Genomic DNA, 22196 nt, shown 5'->3' on the forward strand with positions numbered 1-22196 from the left:
ACTTTCAACTTTGTTGGAACTCTGCAAACTCCTTTGCCTTATGTACTCTATTTTCAAGGATATTTGTACATTTTCATAAATTGGTGACCCTATTTCCTGTTTCCTTAGCAAAATATAAAGAAACGAGGCTCTATCAAGGCTTAAGCACAGTGTTGTAGGCTATATATATGGATCAAAGTCTGCATACAGCAGCAACTTGTATGTCAAGCAAGAGTGGGAAAACAGCTGGTGCCCTCATATTTCAATGGCTTACAAGAGCAGAAGTCAGTGTGGTAAGCACTGTTTGCTGTCCCTATATTATCTGGATATGTCTGACTCTCATTAAGTATAAAATTTGTATATTAGATATATTATTAGTTAAATTGTTAATATGTTAACATATTAACAATTTAACTAATAATTTAACTAATTTAACTATCCATCCATCCATCCATTCGCTTCCGCTTATCCTTTTCAGGGTCGCGGGGGGCGCTGGAGCCTATCCCAGCTGTCATAGGGCGAGAGGCAGGGTACACTTATTTAACTAATTTAACTAATATAAAATATAAAGACAATTGTCTTTATATTTTATATTACAGAATAACACTTTAAGCTTTAATCTGATGTAAGGGAATTTCTATTTCTAGAGCCAGAAAAATGCTGACATACCACAGACATACAGCATATCATCTGCAAAGTGTTTTGTTCCGGGTATGATGAAAAAGCAGTCCCTTTTTAGTCCTGAAAGATTATGGTGTCATTGCATAGGTTGTCCAGCAGAGTGCGCTGCAGCTCTGTTGTTTACAATTCTGCACCGTTTGCAACATAACGATGATATGGAAGGACTTTAAGGACATGGGTGGTGTCCTTAAAGCACAAGAGAATAGAAACAACTTTATTGTTTGTCACAAAGCAGCGGAGAGAAAAGTCATCAGTGACACCGCTCTAAATAGAAACAAGTAACACAAACACTGATAAAGGGCATCAGAGTTAAACATCAGTCTGTAATAATACAAGGATATAACATCATTAAAAAAAATTATTCAAAATATTTACAGCTGAGGGATAAACGATCCTCTGTTGACCTTTGTCTTAGCCAAGGGGACTCGATTATGCCAGCCTGATGGTAACAGCACTGATGGAGATGATGCAAGGGGGTTCTGTGTGGTCACATGGCCTTCCTAGTAAGTGACCCAATACCACTCACTCAGACAGCGGTGCTTGAATAGAACCTGTTTTCTCACCAGCCTGTTTGGTAATCAGAGAGTGTTGTGTATAACAGTGAGGCTGTACCAGGATGAAATCAGAGTCAGTGACAGGCGTTAAACCAGCCATACTGATATAAAATCTAAGTATCCTCAGTATTTATGGTCCTCGTTGAGTCTTTTTGCGCAGAGGTCTGGAGAGTCCAGGCGACGTTGGTGGAAAATTGACAAACAGTGAACGTATCAGTATGTCTTGAACTTAACTCCATATAAAGAGCAACTCCCTGGAAATGGCATTTGTCATGACCTCATAAGAGTCTGTTTACTTTGACCTTTTAATGTATTGCACTAAGAACAGCTCTCTTATCTGCATTTAATGTTTGCTTTACTAGTCTGGTTGCATCTGTAACAAGCAACCTGGTAATCAAAACTCTAATCTAATCTAAAAATCAGAAGCAATAAAGACATTACTACATGAGTCAACTTAGTTTTTGCGTCAAGAAAAATTTCATGCATTTTGCAATTGTTTACATGGTTTACCAATATTCTAAAAGGTACTCGTACTAGAATCATAATTGTAAACTAGTTTCTAATAAAACAATATGGCTTAAATAAGAAAATACATTAAAAGCAATGTGTACAGTCAAGATATAGATAGATAAGATATGGCAACAGTGAAGCTGCTACGAAACACAATTACTGATTAATTTTGATAGTGAACAGTTCAGGCCACTGGTTTGACTTTTATGACTCACCTTCTACAGTAGAAACTTTCAAGGGAAAACCAGTGAAGGGTAATTACACACTGGCTACACCTGGCTGAACACTTCAACTACAGATTACAGCTTTGTAACAGTGACTCAGTCATATTGCAGTGCAGCTTTGGTACAATGAAAATGCAGATCCATTAAAATCAAAAGATCAAATGGAAATTCTTAGTTAGACTGTGACTATTATGAAAATGTGAAACATTAAGTTTCTTGGAAAAACAAAAGTCAAAGAAACCATCGTATTCATCTGTTTTTTTTATTTATTTATATTGAACTGGTAGTTATATTACATCTTAGACACTTTTCATTCTTTCAGTTGTTCAGATAGACAGACGATACATGCAGCAATCATCAGTCTTTGTGGTTAAAAATTGTGCGATAACACAGATTTACACACTTCTAAAAAGGGTAATGTCCACCAGAAATGAGCCCGCCACCCAAAAACCATCATTGGTGTTGTGAATTCCAATAATATATACACAGTATGGAAGTGTATGCATCTCAACTCAAGTCTATTCTAATCAGTGATTGAGGTATTGGTAATGTTCAAATAAAAAGGCAAACATAAGCATTTTCCCCCTTTAAGGCTGTGGTATAAATGTGCCCTGCAAATAAATACAGTTTCCCATTTAACCTCAAATCAAGTACAAAGGAGAAAAAAGTAATAAAAAAAAAAACAACAGTACATCCAGTGTGCTGTATCCAAGTTAAAATAATGGCTACTTATTACCAAGTCAATAATCAGGAGTTTGAAGGCATCATAAAGAGGATCAGAGTGGTATGGTAACCTCTAAACATCATCAAATTGGAACATTTTTGTGCGCAGTGAACAGGTGGTATGCAAAATAAACCCAGCAACTGACTAATTTGTGTGAAAAAAAATTCAAAATTACTTATTGATATTTAGGATCAATAAATCATGGGTACACGCACATAAAAACATACCCCTGAACCACACCACATGCATTTTGCATTCGATAGAACAGATGTAACATTGGCTTCATAAATATCCACTCATGAACAATTTGTCAGCTTAACCTCGTTTCCAGCATGATGAAAACCTCTGTGCAGACTGCTCTTATACAAACAGGCCGGCGTCTGACAGAGAAAAATGAAAAGCATTTGTGGCTGCTTTCACTTTTTGGCTAAACATACACGTGTTCAACAGAAAGTAAATAATAAAACTTCACTGAAGCTAAACGACAGCCTGCAAAAACCTGCTAATGACTGGAGTGGAGTGAAGGTGGTCTGAGTGGTTTTAGTGATATAAACTTTCTAGAGTCACCCATTTCTACCATGGTCCTCTTGAGTTTGTCTGTGTAGCAACAGTACAGAGAAAGGTAGATCTTTAGGGATGTTTATGAGGAGCTGAGACCAGAGTCTGACTCGAGGTTTCCACCACGGTCCTTTGAGGCAATGCATGGTGCCAAGGAGCAGGGAATCGAGTAGCAGGAACAAGATGAGCTCTTTAGGGTCTCTGTAATAACCTCCTGCAGGGAGTGTTGTTCCTCTATCTGGAAGATGTTTGGCTGTTCTATTGAGTCCTCACCAATACTAGTTGTGGGGGGAAAAAAGAAAAAGAAAAGACATGCTAGCAGTTAGATCAGTGACAGTATCGAGTACACGAGCATGCTGGTACGATGGCACCAACACAATCAATGGCACAGAACAATCCACAGACAAAAGTACTAACAAACCTTTAGTTGATCTATTCCTCACATAATCTCCACCAAGCAACAGAAAATACTTCTGTTCTTCTCTAAACCATCAAGAAGAGTCATAATTTTACAGAAATTCACATTCATTATTTCCATGCACCCACATTAATACAATCAGCAGGATTTGTTGCATTCATTTGGGTCAGGGAAATGATTGCACTGGTGACCATTCTGTGAGTGAGAAGCTGCCTTTTTCTGCAAACATTTTAGATCCCATTAATCTTTGAAGACCTCAGTTTTTGTTTTTGAACCTGCTGGGTATGTTACATACCAGTGGCTTATAAGGTATTCCTTCCAATATGAAGTAGATGTTGTTGTGAATGGGCAATACACGCATTAAAAACTGGATGGCTCACTTTCTGAACCAAAGCAGATTAGGTCAAGTACGAACAAAAGCATCTATGATCCCTTTTGTAGGACACAATCATTATCGACATGTCTGTGTAAATATGTGCACTCAAAGGAAGTCAGATATGAGACTCCAATAATAATGAAAACATCACATATTGAGCGATGCAAGTCTAACATCCTTTCATGAAAGATGCTGTTAAATAGGTTCACAAAATAAAGACAGAGAGTTTAGTGCAATCAGCCCTTTTGTACATAGAGAGTTGTAGTAAAGGCAGACCATCCACAAGCCCCATAAGTGCAAAAGCAAAACAAACAAACAAACAAAAGAACATATTTGTGAAGAATAATGCTATTATACCCGACAAAGTACCTTTGTGAGCTATTTAAAACTACACAGTGAGTATGCATGCTTTAATAGGTGGCTTAGTGTTAAGCAACATTCATATTTTAGTACTACGCAAATAAGATTAAAACTAGGTGTTAAAGTAGTTCATACACAAGCCAACGCCTCCAGAGGTGCCGTCTCATGCACCAAACAAACCATTTGCTCTTGCTGCCTTCTTTGTTTCAAAGTTCAACATCACCGTGTACAGTTTAAAATTAAGCATGTAATAAGGAGGCCTTTCAAAGCATACCCAAACAATACAGGCATTATTAAAAAGGAAGTGAAGCCGCTTTCAGCTAACGAAACTAGGAAATGATGAACATGGCAGTTGACCAATCAAAACAACTTTGATTATTACAATTACATTTTAGAAAAATGCAAAGCATTAACCACTGCTACCTGAACATTAAGTGGAATATGGAAGGAAAAGATGATAAGTCAACCGTCTTGCATCATTGTCGAGAACATCCTTTTGTTCTTTCAGCTTTTAATGAGTGAGATTCATTCAAGCTTTATTTTTAAAGGGGCAAAAACAAGCCAAGGAGTGTTCAGAGGGAAAATAAACAAAAACACAGCCAGAAACCAGAGAGACATTACGGGAATCTGGAGAACTTGAGTCTAAATATGGAACCAAGCTTTCAGAAATTCTGTAAGAAAGAAGCACAGTTATAACAACAACTACCTGGAGAGGTCAACTGGTTTGTGATGGGTTAAAACAGGCGTTAAACACAAACTAGAGTGTGCGCGGCTGTTGTCTTTTCTGCAGGGGTCTGCAGAAATCTGGGGGAAAGTGCTAACGGGAATGTAGAGTCACTGTCATTGTACAGTCAGACACGGAACTGAAACTGATAACAAACAGGCTCTGCTGACCACGCAGCTTTGCGAAAGACCAGAGAAAACCCTGTCACCCTGCCTACAGCTCCAGCCAAGCTTTATGTAACAGCACTGGCACATTGTGTGCATTCATTTTACACTCACAAATTAGTCAATGAATACTCAAAGCTTTTGTGTCAAAAGCTACGCCAGTACCAAATAATTAAAATGTGTCCCGGCACTGAATTATATAACTCTGTAAACCTGAAAAAGAAGCCGGAAAGCAGCTCAGTATTGTACTCCGTAATAAGAAAAGGACCTTGGAATGCAATAATCCCTGATAAACCTGAAAGGCCTCTGAAATACCCTACAGTCTCAGCCAGAGCAGAAACACAATAGAGTGTGGAGTACAAAGTGATATTTAACAAGCAGGTGTTTCAGATACTTTGTGTATACTTTACTATATTATCAGTGTTGGTTTCTTTACTGTAGAAGTTAGTAGCTCATTTAGTGAGTTACAATTCTCTGTGCCAAAGCACAGATAGCATATTTGTAGAGTGGATAAAATAATGATTTTGTTCCTTTGTAGGTGATGATTAAAAGGAGCTTCCACTTTCAACTAGTATCAATTAAACATTGTACTAGATGTAAATTGTACTGCCACTGCCATCTTGAAGCTATACTGCCTAGACTGTGACAATGTTAATGATATTAGTAGGTGGCAGGTGTAGATAACATACACAGCATGTACCAAAACAGCTCTAAATGCAAACTCAGACTCTGCAATACAAGTCACGTGTGTATATCTGTGTGAACATACAGATATATAACATATCTGTTAATCATTTATGTGCAGAGCACTGCCAAATGAGTCAGCCCCGAAACAACACAACAGTAACATAATGTTCCTGAAACTTAATAAAACACAAAGCAAAATGCTCGGAAAGGAATTCACTGGTCTCCTATTAGAGGACAATTGGACCGAGGAAATACTGTGACTCGGCTGACATGTAAAGCAAGCCTAACGATGTGAATCCTATAAGTCTGACAAGTAACATAATCACAAGCTCCAAGAGAACATAATGACAACAAAGTGAGGAGCCCACAGGCCTGGAAATTCACACAACAATATTGCTCCTTACCTTGAACCTTGAAATAGTCTATGCAACAATAAATTAACATGGCAGCCACAGATAAGCAAGGTTAACTCAGCCTACCTGTCATAGATGAGCCCGTCGATTCCCTGCTCTCTCAGCTTCCTTCTGGTTTCGTGATCATTGTTGTCATCCCCCCAGCTGAATACCACTAAGCCTTTAGACTGGGCATCCCCAATGTAGCTAAGGTACTTTAACAGCTCTTCTGTGTGGGCGCTGATTCCCTGGAAAACGACAGTCATATATAGATTAGATTAAATACGGTCCATCCTAAAAAATAAATAAATACCTTCTTACATAAAGTGGTGAGGATGAATCACTAAAGTACTCTCAGCCCTTCGGACTGAAACATTCAAGATGACTGACTATACACAACATATTCAGTAGCACTTATAAAAAGAACATTACACTGAAAAACCTGAAGACTAATCATTGTAGTAAAGCACACGGTTGTATCTCACCAGAATATTTTCACTCTGGGCGAAGCTCATGGCAATTTTAGTGGACTGGCACCGGATGTCCATCATCTCAGGATACTTCTCTGAAATTCCCTGAGTGAGGAAGAGGATGGGGTACTTGTTCTGCTTATGACGCACCCTGAAGGACAAGCAAAAACAGATATCACAAACTGCTGGAAAGCACCTATTAATAACTAAATGCTGGAAGGGCAACATCTGTTCATGAGTTCAATCTAGTAAGAGAATAGGAGAATCAAGCAGCTAAACATCCAGAGCCATGCTTTACTATGAGACTGAACTACCTAAAGGTGCCCTAACAAAGAGATTTTTCAGCAACAACTTATTTAAAGCAACTCTTGTAAAAACACAGTCTGAGGAATTTCAAAAAATAAGTAAATAAAAAAAAATAAAAAAATCTTTTTTTAATATCTCTCTCTCTCTATATATATATATATATATATATATATATATATATATATATATATATATATATATATATATATATATATATATATATATATATATATATATATATATATATCATCTCTGTTCCAAAGGCGTGTAGTTTAACCACTACGCTATCCAGCTGCTGTCCTCTGTTCCAAAGGCGTGTAGTTTATATATATATATATATATATATATATATTTTTTTTTTTTTTTTCTTCTTTGGAATATACACTTTATCCATCCACATATAAGTGTTTACCATTTGTGAATACCAGAGAGTTTATCTCATGAGTGTTAGCATGTGCCCCTTTTAATCCTTTTGCACTCACATGGTGCAGATGTCCGGGTCAAAACAGGAGAACACGATGCGTCTTTTTCCACCTTTCTGCAGAACATCTGTCAGGACAATGTCCAAAAAGGTGTTCATGTTGAAGTAAGATGATAAGTTTCCGTCCCATGACCCGTCCTGTCAATACAAAGCATCACCAACAACGTCAGGTTACTTTGACAATGACAGTCTTGAACTTTTGACTTTACTTCTGAATATTAACCTTCATCTGGCAGATCCACTTGAGCTCGATATTGAAGCCGACGTTTTCAGGAACAGCTTGGAAGATCTGTAGAGAGGTACAGAGCAAAATTCTTTATTACACTGGGACATAAAAATCAGACTAAGAGGAAGAGATGAAGATGGTTCAATCAAATTATGTCATTTACCTGTGAGAGCGAGGGGAATGGCTGATGCTCATCAATTTCATCTTCATCATCCAGCAAATCTGAGCAAACGAAAACAGATTACTCTACATTGTACGAGTTATCCCCAACATTCAACAAATCTTTACAAGATGATGTGTACAAAACAAGCTTGGATAAACAGTGTCATCTACAGTGTACAAAACAACAAATCATTGCTTAAATAAAATAACTTATCTTAAACACCTCATGCAACAAAACAAAATCTCTATAAACATGACAATATCATTTCATAACCAAGCCATTTTACTCTTTGAACCAAGGTCTTAGCATGATCATGTGAGTATTGAAAGAATAAATGAATGAATGAATGAATAAATAAATAAATAAATAAATAAATAAATGCACACCTTTGTGATCGTTTACTTTCATTGCAGTGACATGAGCCAGCTGTGAAAAAACAAAAAAAACAAAAACAAATAAACAAGCCAAAAATACATCCATCCATCTTCATCCGCTTTATCCGAGGCCGGGTCGCGGGGGCAGCAGCCTAAGTAAAGAGGCCCAGACCTCCCTCTCCCCAGCCACCTCCTCCAGCTTATCTGGGGGAATACCAAGGCGTTCCCAGGCCAGCCGAGAGATATAATCTCTCCAGCGTGTCCTGGGTCTGCCCCGGGGCCTCCTCCTGGTGAGACATGCCTGGAACACCTTGCCCAGGAGGCGCCCAGGGGGCATCCTTGTCAGATGCCCGAACCACCTCAGCTGGCTCCTTTCGATGTGGAGCAGCAGCGGCTCTCCTCTGAGCCCCTCCCGGATGGCCGAACTTCTCACCCTATCTCTAAGGGAGAGGCCAGCCACCCTTCGGAGGAAGCTCATTTCTGCCGCTTGTATCCGCGATCTCGTTCTTTCGGTCACTACCCACAGCTCGTGGCCATAGGTGAGGGTAGGGACGTAGATCGACCGGTAAATTGAGAGCTTCGCTTTTACACTCAGCTCTTCACCACGACGGACCGGTGCAGCGTCCGCATTACTGCAGCTGCAGCCCCAATCCGTCCGTCGATCTCTGGCTCCCTTCTCCCATCACTCGCGAACAAGACCCCGAGATACTTGAACTCCTCCACTTGGGGCAGGAACTCAGCCCCAAAAATACATAAACTAATTAAAAACAACCCCGCCCCAAAAACTTTTTGCATTAACATCCTTCACCAAGTTTCATAGTTTTAAAGAAACTGATCAGAGTGTAAAATGTAATCAATTCCACCAAAATTCAAGCTGGTAGATTTTTTTTTCCTGCAGTCTTGCTAAATGATTGTTAGGTAACAATCTGACCTCTGCATCAGTGCAGGGGACCATGATGTTTCTTGTATGATCAATAAAGCAATCAATAGGATTTTTTTTTTTTTTTTTTTTATAAACTCGCTCTTTCCCCCATTACCGTTTTAGGCAAACAGGTGGGTAAATGTAGTGTTGGTTCAAATGTGATACTATGAATATCTATACACATCAGGAAAAAAAGGAGCTTTTCACTATGATCTACTCCACTGAGCATTTGATTTTATTCTGGTGTTGACAACAGAAGCAGAGGAAAGGCATCCATCCATCCATCATCTGTAAGAAGTTTTGCAGACTTTCTTTTATTCTACAGCTGTTATAACTGTTAGGAAAGGTATGGTTTGGAAACCTTTTACCTTTCTGTGCAGAGGTATAGCTCAGGAATTATAGGTCAAGCTGTCTGATTGATGACATTCCTAAGCTGACACAATCATAACAGACAGATTTAACTTGAACAGCATTATTACCTTCAAAAGCTGCAGCTGGTCATATGTCAGGTCTTTGACTGGCACCTCAATGAGTTCCAGGTTCTTGTCATTTTTCTGTTGAGTGTGAGACAAAATATTAGCACGACATGGGAAACTGATCATGCAGTGCTACTATGAATTTCTCTCATTAGCTCTGAGGAGCCAATTACAATCATAGTTTACCTTCTTAGTGGATATGCAGCAAGTCAGGTCATGGTATACAATAGGAACAGCATCCTTGGAGAGGTGAACATCGAACTCTACGAAGGCTACGCCCTGTGAATACAGAAAGAAAACTAATTTAGTAGATGCAATAGCAGGGCAGTAGTACTGACTCATGCAATAATCTTCTTGGTGACTTACATGCTTAGCAGCACTTTTAAATGAGGCTATTGTGTTTTCTCTGATTCTGTGGTGCCTGTTAAACACAAAATATCCACAAGATCACATAAAATATTCCATGATGGATGTCACTGGTTATATCATCATGTCAAAATGTGTGATGAACCATATCTTGAAAACAATCTGAATATTATCTGAAGACAAACACAAAGCAGAAAATGTTTAATTTTAAGTTGGGTAGTAGTTAAAGATCATCACTCACTTGGCTGCATGGGTGCTGCCTGCTCCCCTGTGACCCACATCCAAAGTACCTCTCTTTTTCCAGTACTTGGTGTATGAAGAGCTCATGTCACACTGCAGTCCCTGGATGGGTCGGATTACCAGGTAATCCACTAAAATGAATTAATAAGTTAACATCTTTGTACATTCACAGTATGCATAAGTTCTGGCAAACATGTAAAAGGAAGCTCAAGCTGGTCATAAATTTATGTAGATTTTGTATCTCATTTTGTCATAAATAAATATTTGAGGGGGGGAAAAAAAAGGGAAAACTTACCTCTTACTTTTCCAATGGTCTGCCTGGAATTTCGTCCCATTATGGGAAGAGTGACTACTCCAATATCATTGCCACTCTCCAAAAATGAAGAAGAGAGGAGGCAGGCAGCGCCCACATGTCCTGGATGGATGTCCCCCTGGACTACATGCTCACTCAGATCCTCCTGTTAACAAAAACACTAGATTACTACAACACAATTCAATTTACCTAAATAAATACCAGCTGTGCTGCTTTCCCTTCCTTTCACCATCAATTACCAGATGTACAGAATTATTAGAGACAGTGATCCCAGGAGGATTACCTCAAAGAACTCAAATGTGAGCTCAAGGTTATCTGGGTCCATGGTGTGAATACTGTACTCAGTCCACTGGGAAGGCTCCAGAGCATAGCCACACTCAGGCTGCGAGTGGCGTGACTTATAGCCATTGGCACTAATCATACTGATTTCCAGAGTGGTGGTCATCTTGTGCCAAGATGAAGGACTGAGCTCGTTTTCTTCCTCATCGTCTTCCTCTTCCTCAACGCCCTCTAATGTCAACTTGATCCTGCATAAACAGGTACAACAGTTCAGATAAAACCACATTCAAACACATACTGTAAAGACATTTTGCATCGAATGATAAAGCTTATAATTTCAGCTGTCGTTTATAGATACTTATGCAGGACTTCTTGAACTCAGGTGAAAGATCGATCAGGTAACGACTGCACATTAACGATCTGTGCCCTGATACTTTCTCTAGCTGGTTTTAAATTTAGCCTCTGTGTAATCAATACCTGAAGCGAGACTTCTTGAATTTTTTCTTAGTGATGGACACTGGAGCCTTCTTGGAATGGTGCAGACGTAAGCGAATTTCTGTCTGACATGTCAGCCACCCAGAGTCAACACAGTTTATCCCATCTGCAGAAAGAGAAGACACAGACAGGAAAGCATGTGATCAGACTTCACACCCACTCTGTGTCTCATGAATGCTGACCACAGAACTGGTGATGGCTATAATATTTGAAGAAAGGAACTATAATGTAATTAAAAATCTATGACACACAACAAAGTGCAGTTATTGCACTTTGTTATTGTGTGCTTTTTTTTGGCATTTTTAATTCCAACTTACTGTGAAATCCAAACTGTCCATCATCAATATTCTGGTGTGTTGCTGCAGTAAAGGAGAAGAGAATTAAAAATGGGACAAAGGGATCTCATGGAGACAAAAGTTGAAGTCAAATCAAACCAGAGCATTCGAGAATTTTCCAAACTGATCTGGAATAAACATAGTATTTTAAATTTTATTTTAACTTGTCACTTAGAATAAACAACAGAAATCAAAGAACGCAGTACTTCTAAAAAATTCCTACTGCAGCAGGAAATGCTTTTTTAAAGGACTAAAATAGCACACAAAAATAAGAATAGGTGATAAGGTGCGGTCAAAGAAGGAAATCAGTGGGGTGTGTAAGCAGCATTTCAAGCTCATTTTGAATGAGTTTTTTTTTTTTTAACAACACAAGCTTGTTAACAAAGAGAGCTTTACAGTAACAGATCATAATATCGGCTGCACTGCAGTGTCTCCTCCTTGGATCAGGATTATTGTACATCTTTTTCGCCAAATATCTCCCCAAAGCATACGCACAGCATCAAAAAGGCAAAAAGCTCCAGGCAGACAAGGTTTAAAGAGGAAACACTGCAGCCAGGTGGAAATGGCAATTCAGGCGTGAGTGTTATCCAAAACAACAAAACCCTCAGTAGGATAAGCCTGAACAGACTCTACACTGGTGTTTACAGGTAACTGTTAGAATAGAGAATGGGGGGTTTAAAGGGGGGTTGAGTATGACACACTTAATCAATCCCAACCCAACCAAACCTTGAACAGTTTTCTGTTGGTCTATACCTGTGGGGCTCATCGTGCGGGGGCGATGATGGGTCTCCCACATATTGACTATCACTTGACAGGGACCACCTGCACTCTGCAATTCCAATGTTTGGTACAATGTTAGGGTTTTCAAATCAGACACATTAACCTACTTTTCAGTCTGGTCTCAAAGCTGTCTTTGGACCAGACCGTGAGAAAGGAATTAGAGCCAGCATAGTCACCGATCCCCAGAAAGGGCAGTCAGCCACCATGGATTGAAATCTGAAAAGTGGATTTGTTAGTGACGTGTAAAAAAAAAAGAAAAAAGGAGGAAACATTTCTTTGTTTATGTTATCTTCTTTTAACTAAGTAATAGTCACAACAGAAACAACATGTATATACCAATACATTTTTAGAGGGAAAACCTCCCTAGAAGACTCAATGGCTGTCGATTCACCACCTAGTTAAAGACATCTTGTCATTTATTTAAAATCTTCTTTTTTTTTTGCCTGTTAGGACTTTTTAAACACAATAATATAACTTGAGTTGAAGTGCGACAAAACAAAAACAAAGAAACAAAAAAAAACCAAACCCAACATACTTCATAAAATGGGAGCTGTTCTTAAATTAAACCAGTAAGGCATCAAGTGTGAGCTTGCAGAGATTTCTCTGTAATCTACATAGCATCTTGTCGAAAACACAGTACAAACACATTATGAAATCAGGTTAAGTCATCCTCACACAAAGAGCGCTCCACCTGCTTTAGAAAAAGCATAAAAACACACTATGTTTAGGCTAAACAAAGTCAACAAAAACTGTAGCAAAGCATGCACAGTGGGTGTTTTTTCCTTCCAAGGAATTTTGATCTCTGCTCTCTCAGTTTGTTTTCTATGCCTATTTTCACACACGAGGCTTCGAGGTGCAATGAAGGCCCACTGCTAGATTAGAGGAGGCCACCTGGGCAGTTTGTCTGTGGCTGACCAACACTGACAGATGTTTCTGAGAATGTAAACACAGAGGTACAGGCAGTCACACAGCGTTTGTGTAGATACCGTCTTAAACCAGGGCAACTGATATGCTTTCTAATATTTATTCTCACAAATTGGTATAAACTGTTGAGGTTTACAATGACTTTTGCTATATGGAAGAACTTCAGGGATTTGAAAATGACATCAATAGAAAAAAATACTAAGGCTCAAAGAATCCCGCACACCACAATGACCCACAAAACTTGTTTCAAAACAAACAATAGCTAGTCTAGTCTATTCAGTGGCTCTTTTATGACTACGGGGGAATGAATCTTTCACATGGGGGACAATAAAATAATGAAAAGCAGCTCACCTTGGACTCTAGAAAGAAGCCTTTGAAATAGCGGTACTGGGTAACAACACCTTTAGGCACAGTGACTGTTGTAGTCCACATGCATCTACGGGGAAAAAACCCACACAGCTTACTTTTTTATTCTGACAAGGTAATTATAAATGACACTTGGCCACAAACTGTAAGGGGGGGGAGCAACCTGTATATAAGTATTTACAATATACACAAAAAAGTCTAACTTACTCATCACCACCAACAGGATGAAGAGTCACAGCTTTTTGGTGGCTCCAGCTTCCCAAGGCTTCACAGCTACCAACAACAGCAAATACCTCACCTATGGAAAATCCAAACAAGCCATGAACCCAATGAAACCTTATAAGAAAAAAATGAATGGGGCATGGCTACAAACTGAAACAAAGTCATCAGCCTTCTGATACAAGTATCGTGGAGAAAATAGGTTAAAGGTCACACCAAGTTTATCAGATATACCTGGGGATGCCTCTCCCCTGATTGCCAAAGTCACCTCACAGGTCTCCATTGTTTACACGGGAACAAACAGAAATAGGTGGCGCAAACAAGCTGTAAGATAATAACCATGAATTAGTTTGTGCAATTCTAAACTACAGATACAACTCATGCAATTTAAGCTAGAAAACATGCGGAGCACAGGACTGTTCAAAGTGAGGCCACGGTCTGCTAAAAACTTGCGACATTATCAAAATTACATTATCTAAGAAGTAATAGTAATGTAATTTATCTCATTAGCAACAGTTAGCGCGTTAACTCAAGGTAAAATGCACATTAATCTAGCTTATGTGTTAACAGAAATTGTGTCACAAAAACATCGTTAAAAATCCGAAAAGTAGAAGAATACAAACAAGCGACTAACCTTCTAAGTCTTGGTAGCTCTGTATCGGCTCCTGACACCCACGCGTAAGGAGAGCCCGCGGAAAACACACTACGCCTATCCCGCTGACAGCTGCCGGTCTAAGCGAAAGCCAATCTGAACAGCCGATCCAACAACACCCATCTCTGTTCAGAGAAACAAGCACCAGATAGACAGGAAGCTTTATCTCAAGAGAAAACAAAACACTCACTGAAAATATAACCCTGTTCTGACAGAAACCTTGCAAAACCCCTAAAGACACAACTAAGTGTTGATTTACTAAGAATTAACTGACTGACATGAAAGCTTCACCATTGTTTAGCTGATTTAGCAAACATCCGGAAGCGTGTGCGTCAAATGACCAGAAGTCACATACGACTTCCGGGATATATTTTTAAAAGTAAAACTACAGACCGAACGTCAACGAAATTATATCCAGAAGAACTTTGGTAAAGTTCTCCTGGATATATACATATCCATTTCTTTAGATTACACAAAATTAAGATACAAGTTTTTTATTAATATATGCTACTAAAACCTGTTGTGTACTTTTTCCATCTCATTGTCCAATATGATGGCTTTACCTGTGTTGAGGTTGTGAGATAGCTAAAAGAACCAGAACGAAATTTATGATCCATGATCATTGTGTTTTCATTTTTTTACATGTTTGGTGTACCGCTGGATTAACATTTTCACCTTTATTTATTATAATGAAAAAAATGAATTTTTTTTAAGACACCGTATTGTAAAACAGTGACAAATGAAAAGAAACTTTAAGACTATTGTATTGGGACACAGAATGTAGAGAAAATAACATTCAAAACTAATCCGCAATGTTTTCAATATTAGCATTTGCATCGACAACATTTGGACATTGTATTAAAAATTCACTTTTATTTTGTTATCATTTTCTCTTCTTGTATTTGGCTTCCGGTGACTACTTGGGGAAGCCGGTTCATACCGCTCTGCACCGGATCTGAGGCGCGTCAACTATGCCGCATTCGCGTACTTTTCAGAAACACGGCAATTATATGAGGTATGCCGGCAGAAAAACCTCGACCCCCGCCCACGTCGACTGCAGTAAAATATATTTCTGATAAATGTCTTACATGAAATCGCTTTTCTCACAAGGTCTTTTTTTTTCTTTTTTTTAAAAAAAATACTGTTTACAATCAAATGTACTCAGAAATAATATAAGCTTATAAAAATACACTGAAGAAAATCTTAAGCGTAGGAGCTTCTGAGAAGTCCACAATGCCACATCAACTGACTTTCTTAAGTTTGCTGCAATGCACCGGCAAACTAAAATATGTACAACAATGACAACGCATAGAAAAAAAAGTGTTGAGAAGTATCAACATACCATCAGCTGAAATCGATAAACCTGAGCATTTTCTTTGAAAATATGAGTTGTTTTTTAGACGAGGACGAAGTGCTCCGATATTAAATAGGAGGAGACGTTTGGGACAATTGCGTCATGAATCCGCCTTCTTGACTATTGAGAAAACAGATGTCCCACAAGTTGGCAATGATTTCCAAAACACACACACAGAGAAACAAATAGTCGTGTCTTTGGCAAGTCCTTTTCCACGAAAGCGTGAATTGCATAACTGAAATGCAAATGTGTGATAGCATATTTGCATTTCTCGACGTCCTTGGGTCAAGAGCAGATGATCATTTTTCACTGTTTGGGCAGTCTGGGACAGGGAGGGATCAGATGATGTGGCCTTTTAAACTCACTTACCCTCTCAGACTTATGCACTGGAGAGTGTAACCTTACTTTAAACACTGCATGGGCATTATAATTAAAACGCAAACTTTTATAAAAACAAATCGTAGAAAGCAGTTAATTATATTTCTGAAACGCCCATCCACTACTGATGCATTTTAAAGCAGGGTTGTCTTCACTGAGACTGGATGAACATTAGAAGTCTTACATGGTCAGACACTAATAGCCTATTACTGAAATAACTATAAATACGATCCAATGCAGATGAGCCAAAAACATTTTTTATTATTTTACTGTAGAGTATGTGGAAAAGGGTGTAACTACTGCAGCGGGTCAAGGGTTAAATGATAAATGCGAAGTAGGTTTGTACAACTGTGAAAATGTTTCACTATTGTTATTTTCAGCACCCAGATCCAAACAAAGTTTTTATAATATAAGGAAGGAAGATCTGGTTTCCAAATTAGGATGTATGAGACGTATTTGTCATGTCATCGAACAATTAACTACGAGACTTAATAATCAATGCCAAAATTTAGCCTGAAGCACCCTCTCGTGTTCAAATTAAGGTAACACACCATGCAACAGTAAGAAAACGCTGCAGTCTCAATCAGATCAGAAAACATATTGTCCTTATAAGTGAGATCCTGACATTCAGTCAGAGATAAAGGTGTATGTAAAGCACTTATGTACAACAAAAACAAAACAGTTTATATACTTCAGCCATTTGTGTTTAAAAGCAGACACTAAATAAACATGAACCTTTTAGAGGGGCTAACTGGGATTGTATGGCTCAACTATCTATATCAAAAAGAGGTTTGAGAGGGAGAGTGAAATGTGCAGCTCACGAAGACCTGATGAAAGAGTAAAGGAAGCAGAAATCATAATGAGTATAAAGTGACTGCAGCATAATGAATATTTCAGGGTATTTCTCACCATTCAACAGTCTGCTTGTTACAAATCACCATATACTTCCTGGTGCTGTATGCTTATTCATTTACATGTGTTTTGTTTTGTAAGCAGGCATTAACAGAAGTCTTCAGGCCAAAGACTGGAGCTCAGTCACTAGGAATTATTAAGGACGCCAAATCAACAGAAAAATCAGTGTGGATTTTAATTTTATAATCTTGCAATATTTCTGCTTCATTTCTGTGTTTCAAAATAAGGTAAAACCCAAATTTAAAAAACAAACAAACATAGGAAACATGTCACATGTTTAAACTATGTCATGAAAAATGTTAGCTCATTTTTTAAAAGGTTTGGATGGGTAAGTAAGTGGTACTACAAAGAATCCGCTTCGGGAACATTTTGTAACTCGGTTAACTCGTAACAGGTCAGTAACATGATTGGGAGTAAAAAGTTTCTCACAAGTAAAAATGGGCAGAGGTTCACCAGTCTGCAGAAAACTGTCTACAAAGTGCAGAAATCATTTCAGAATAATGTTCCTAAATATAAAGTTGTGAAAATTTGAATCAAAAACAGAGACAATTCTGTCATTAATATCAAAGCATGGGCTCAGAAACACTTCCAGAAATCACTGTCTTGGAACGCAGTTCATCGTGGCATGCACAGTCGCAGGTTAAAGCTCTATTGTGTGAAGAAGAAGCCATGCTATATGTGAACATGATTCAGAAATGCTGCTCTCTTCACTGGCTCAAAGATGATTTAAAATGGACTGAGACAAAGTGGAAGAATTTTCTGTGGTCATAAAAAATCAGAGTTTTTAATTTATTTTGTAAAATACCTAAAACCTGTCGGACACCTACACCTGCAGTTCCCCACCTCTGATCTAGATGAAGTCCTTTTAGGTAAGCTCTGCATATTTCAGCAAGACAATGCTAAACTGTGTACTGTCTTGTCCTAGGTCATTCTCTTAGGATCCTAAAGCAAGTTAGGGGTGCTTTGTGCCTTCCAGACCTATCCATTTTTGCTCCCATAACTGAAAACCTTTCTTTTTCACCCGGCTCGATGGACCCTGTGTTTAAGCTTCGGTCAGAATTAGGTCTTCACACTATTAAGGACCTCTACATCGACAATTGTTTTGCTTCATTTGCTCAGTTGCAATCAAAATTTATGCTCCCCTCTGCTCATTTATTTAGATACTTACAAATGAGGAATTTTGTTAAACACTCCTTCGCCCATCTGGATAAGGCCCCTGCTCATAGTGACTTTTATGATTATTTGATTAAAAATCCCACTTCCAAACACCTAATAAGCCAGTTTACTACACTTTTTACACTTGCACCTACAAACCACATCAAGGATGCTTGGATTAAGGACTTGGAAGTAGACATATTGGATGCTTTGTGGGCCCATGGGTTGAAGAAGATTAAAGAACGCTCTGTTAATGCCAGACTACAACTTATACAGTTCAAGGTCCTTCATCGTTTGCATTTTTCTAAAACAAAGCTAGGCAGCATTTTTCCATCTATTTTGTCTTTGTGTGACAGATGCAAAGCAATGGAAGGAACCCTTGGTCACCTTTTCTGGTCTTGCCCTACACTCGGGAGTTTCTGGGCAGAGATATTTAATATATATAACTGTATTTATGACATCAAATTAAAGCCGTCCTGAAGTCCTCTTCAGAAAGCCTTAATGTTTGGCATGATTGGAGCTAAAAGAGCCCGGAAATCACCATCTCCTCCATTGTTTAGGTTTTGGCTACATGATGATTGCATGTTTGTATATTGAAGAGGTTCGTTATCGTCTGGCTGACACTCATTTTAAGTTTGTCGAAATCTGGGGCCCTTTTCTCAATCATATTAATGGGGTTCAACATAAAGTCTGTGAAGGTTCTCAGTCATCCAGGTCATCGTAGTCAAAGGAGCTTGCAAAGAAAAGCGTCTGGACTTCTTTAAGTTGCTTGAAGACGTTTCACCTCTCATCCGAGAAGCTTCTTCAGTTCTAAGGTCAAATGGTGGAGAGTCCCAGATATAAACCTAGTGGGAGTGACCCCCCACAGAGGGACAAAAGGACCCCCTGATGATCCTCTAATCGCCTGAGCCAAGGTGGGAAACTGGGCGTGGGTCCCAATCAGCCAGAGTTTCGGGTGAGTTCACTGTGAAACCTGGCCCCACCTTATCATGCGAATTCCTGAGGTCAGACGGCCCAGGATGTGAGTGGGCGTTAAGGCGTCTGGGAAGGGATCTCAAAACTGGATTATAGATGGCAGAGAGTTGGTGTCGTAAAAGATGGTCGCTCACAGTGGACATAGATGGCTTCTTTCACTCCTCTTTCAAACCATCTGTCCTCTCTGTCCAAAATGTGAACATTGGCATCCTCGAAAGAGTGTCCTTTATCCTTAAGATGCAGATGGACTGCTGAGTCTTGTCCTGTGGAGGTGGCTCTTCTGTGTTGTGCCATGCGCTTGTGAAGTGGCTGTTTGGTCTCTCCAATGTAGAGGTCTGAGCATTCCTCGCTGCACTGTACAGCATACACCACATTGTTAAGTTTGTGTTTTGGCGTTTTGTCTTTCGGGTGAACCAGTTTCTGTCTGAGCGTGTTGCTGGGTCTGAAATACACTGGGATGTCATGCTTGGAGAAAACTCTCCTGAGTTTCTCTGATACACCGGCTACATAGGGGATGACAATGTTGTTGCGTCTGTCCTTCTTATCCTCCCTCGCTGGTGCCATAGTCAGTAGCATAAACTCAGCCACTTATAACATTGCTAAACACCTTGCTACCATCCTTGCTCCTCTCGTGGGGAACACCCCACACCACATCAAGAACTCCACCGACTTCACCGACAAGGTCCAGAAACTTACCCTGGATCCAGATGAAACCACGGTGTCCTTTGATGTAGTCTCTCTCTTCACTTGCATACCCACCACGGAGGCCGTGGAGACTGTCAGAAAACGACTACAAGAAGACAGCTCCTTGGAGGACAGGACCAACTTCACACCCGATCAGATTTGCACACTGCTAGACCTCTGCCTCACCACTACATATTTCAAGTACAACGAAGGCTTTTACAGACAAAAACATGGCTGTGCCATGGGCTCCCCCGTGTCACCTATTGTAGCCAACCTTTACATGGAGGAAGTGGAAAGAAAGGCTCTTGGCTCTTTCAAAGGAAGAGTACCCAGCCACTGGTACAGATATGTAGACGACACCTGGGTCAAAATCAAGACACAAGAAGTGGAATCCTTCACTGCGCACATTAACGCTGTGGATAAAAACATCAAGTTCACCAGGGAAGACACAAAGGATAACTGTTTGCCTTTCCTGGACTGCGCTGTGCACATTGAAGAGAACGGCAAACTCAACATCGAAGTTTACCGGAAGCCCACACACACGGACCAGTACATCCTCCTTGACTCCCATCACCCTTTGGAACACAAACTTGGAGTAATCAGGACCCTACACCACCGGGAAGAACGTGTTCCCTCTAAGCCTGAAGGGAAAAAGAAGGAACACACACATGTAAAGGAAGCACTCAAAACGTGCGGCTATCCTAAATGGGCGTTCTTAAAGTCAGCAAAGAGGCACAGAAAAGAAGACCAGACACCAGCGAGGGAGGATAAGAAGGACAGACGCAACAACATTGTCATCCCCTATGTAGCCGGTGTATCAGAGAAACTCAGGAGAGTTTTCTCCAAGCATGACATCCCAGTGTATTTCAGACCCAGCAACACGCTCAGACAGAAACTGGTTCACCCGAAAGACAAAACGCCAAAACACAAACTTAACAATGTGGTGTATGCTGTACAGTGCAGCGAGGAATGCTCAGACCTCTACATTGGAGAGACCAAACAGCCACTTCACAAGCGCATGGCACAACACAGAAGAGCCACCCCCACAGGACAAGACTCAGCAGTCCATCTGCATCTTAAGGATAAAGGACACTCTTTCGAGGATGCCAATGTTCACATTTTGGACAGAGAGGACAGATGGTTTGAAAGAGGAGTGAAAGAAGCCATCTATGTCCACTGTGAGCGACCATCTTTGAACAGAGGCGGTGGTTTACGACACCAACTCTCTGCCATCTATAATCCAGTTTTGAGATCCCTTCCCAGACGCCTTAACGCCCACTCACATCCTGGGCCGTCTGACCTCAGGAATTCGCATGATAAGGTGGGGCCAGGTTTCACAATGAACACACCCGAAACTCTGGCTGATTGGGACCCACGCCCAGTTTCCCACCTTGGCTCAGGCGATTAGAGGATCATCAGGGGGTCCTTTTGTCCCTCTGTGGGGGGTCACTCCCACTAGGTTTATATCTGGGACTCTCCACCATTTGACCTTAGAACTGAAGAAGCTTCTCGGATGAGAGGTGAAACGTCTTCAAGCAACTTAAAGAAGTCCAGACGCTTTTCTTTGCAAGCTCCTTTGGTTCAAAATAAACTTTAACCTATTTGACTGCATTTTGTGTTTGTGTGAAACTGCACTTCTGCTGGACCCTGATTCCTTCTTGGACTTGTTCCCCACATCTTCTGGACGTGGTGAACTCTCTGTTGTCCTGTCTAACCTCACACAGAAAATCATCTTCTTTGGACACTGGTGTTTCTTTTGAACTTTTGATTTGTACTGGCTAACCGGTGTATTTTTTCTTTTCTTTCCTGTTTTTTTTTTTTTGTTTGTTTTTCTTTTTCTTCTGTGCTTGAATGTTATTATTTTTTAATCTTATGTCCTTTGTCTGGTGTGATTTTATGTAACTTCGAACTTACAATCTTATAAATAAACATAACAAAAACTGTGTACTGTAAACCCTATTTATTTGTATTTTTCATTTTTTCCAATATTTGTATATTTG

General features: G+C 39.6%; 1 protein-coding gene across 5 annotated transcripts; it reads right to left on the bottom strand.

The window, feature by feature from the left end:
- Positions 1–2204: 2204 nt before the first annotated feature.
- On the bottom strand, positions 2205–16249 carry gpcpd1 (glycerophosphocholine phosphodiesterase 1). 5 transcript variants are annotated; one of them, XM_086263660.1, is made up of 21 exons: positions 16081–16249; positions 14721–14863; positions 14321–14410; positions 14075–14165; positions 13853–13937; positions 12551–12626; positions 11780–11821; positions 11445–11568; positions 10972–11215; positions 10671–10833; positions 10377–10506; positions 10136–10190; positions 9956–10048; positions 9773–9847; positions 8384–8423; positions 7998–8056; positions 7832–7897; positions 7610–7746; positions 6837–6972; positions 6439–6599; positions 2205–3508 (listed from the first exon to the last, which is right to left on the bottom strand). In XM_086263660.1, the coding sequence occupies exons 3-21, from the start codon at positions 14367–14369 to the stop codon at positions 3313–3315; spliced, it is 2022 nt and encodes a 673-aa protein (XP_086119786.1). In that variant the 5' UTR covers positions 14370–14410; positions 14721–14863; positions 16081–16249; the 3' UTR covers positions 2205–3312. The 5 variants fall into 5 exon arrangements, with proteins under 5 accessions (XP_086119786.1, XP_086119785.1, XP_086119787.1 ...); XM_086263659.1 differs by lacking the exon at positions 16081–16249 and adding an exon at positions 15017–15085; XM_086263661.1 differs by lacking the exon at positions 16081–16249 and adding an exon at positions 15030–15065.
- Positions 16250–22196: the final 5947 nt, after the last annotated feature.

Source organism: Aulonocara sp. 'chitande type north' Nkhata Bay, linkage group LG15 (assembly GCF_057382095.1).
Source record: "Aulonocara sp. 'chitande type north' Nkhata Bay isolate Kocher_YH1m ecotype deep benthic linkage group LG15, A_spYH_male_GT1.1, whole genome shotgun sequence".
NCBI classification, from domain to species: Eukaryota; Metazoa; Chordata; class Actinopteri; order Cichliformes; family Cichlidae; genus Aulonocara; species Aulonocara sp. 'chitande type north' Nkhata Bay.

Bases quoted from the DNA above. Each gene is read 5' to 3' on its own strand.
- gpcpd1 (XM_086263660.1), bottom strand. From the start codon at position 14,369: ATGGAGACCTGTGAGGTGACTTTGGCAATCAGGGGAGAGGCATCCCCA. The intron at 11,822-12,550 runs GTATAGACCAAC...CCTTTACTGCAG, and splicing joins CCGCACGATGAGCCCCACAG to CAACACACCAGAATATTGAT. The intron at 11,216-11,444 runs GTATTGATTACA...CTGTTTATGCAG, and splicing joins TTCAAGAAGTCTCGCTTCAG to GATCAAGTTGACATTAGAGG.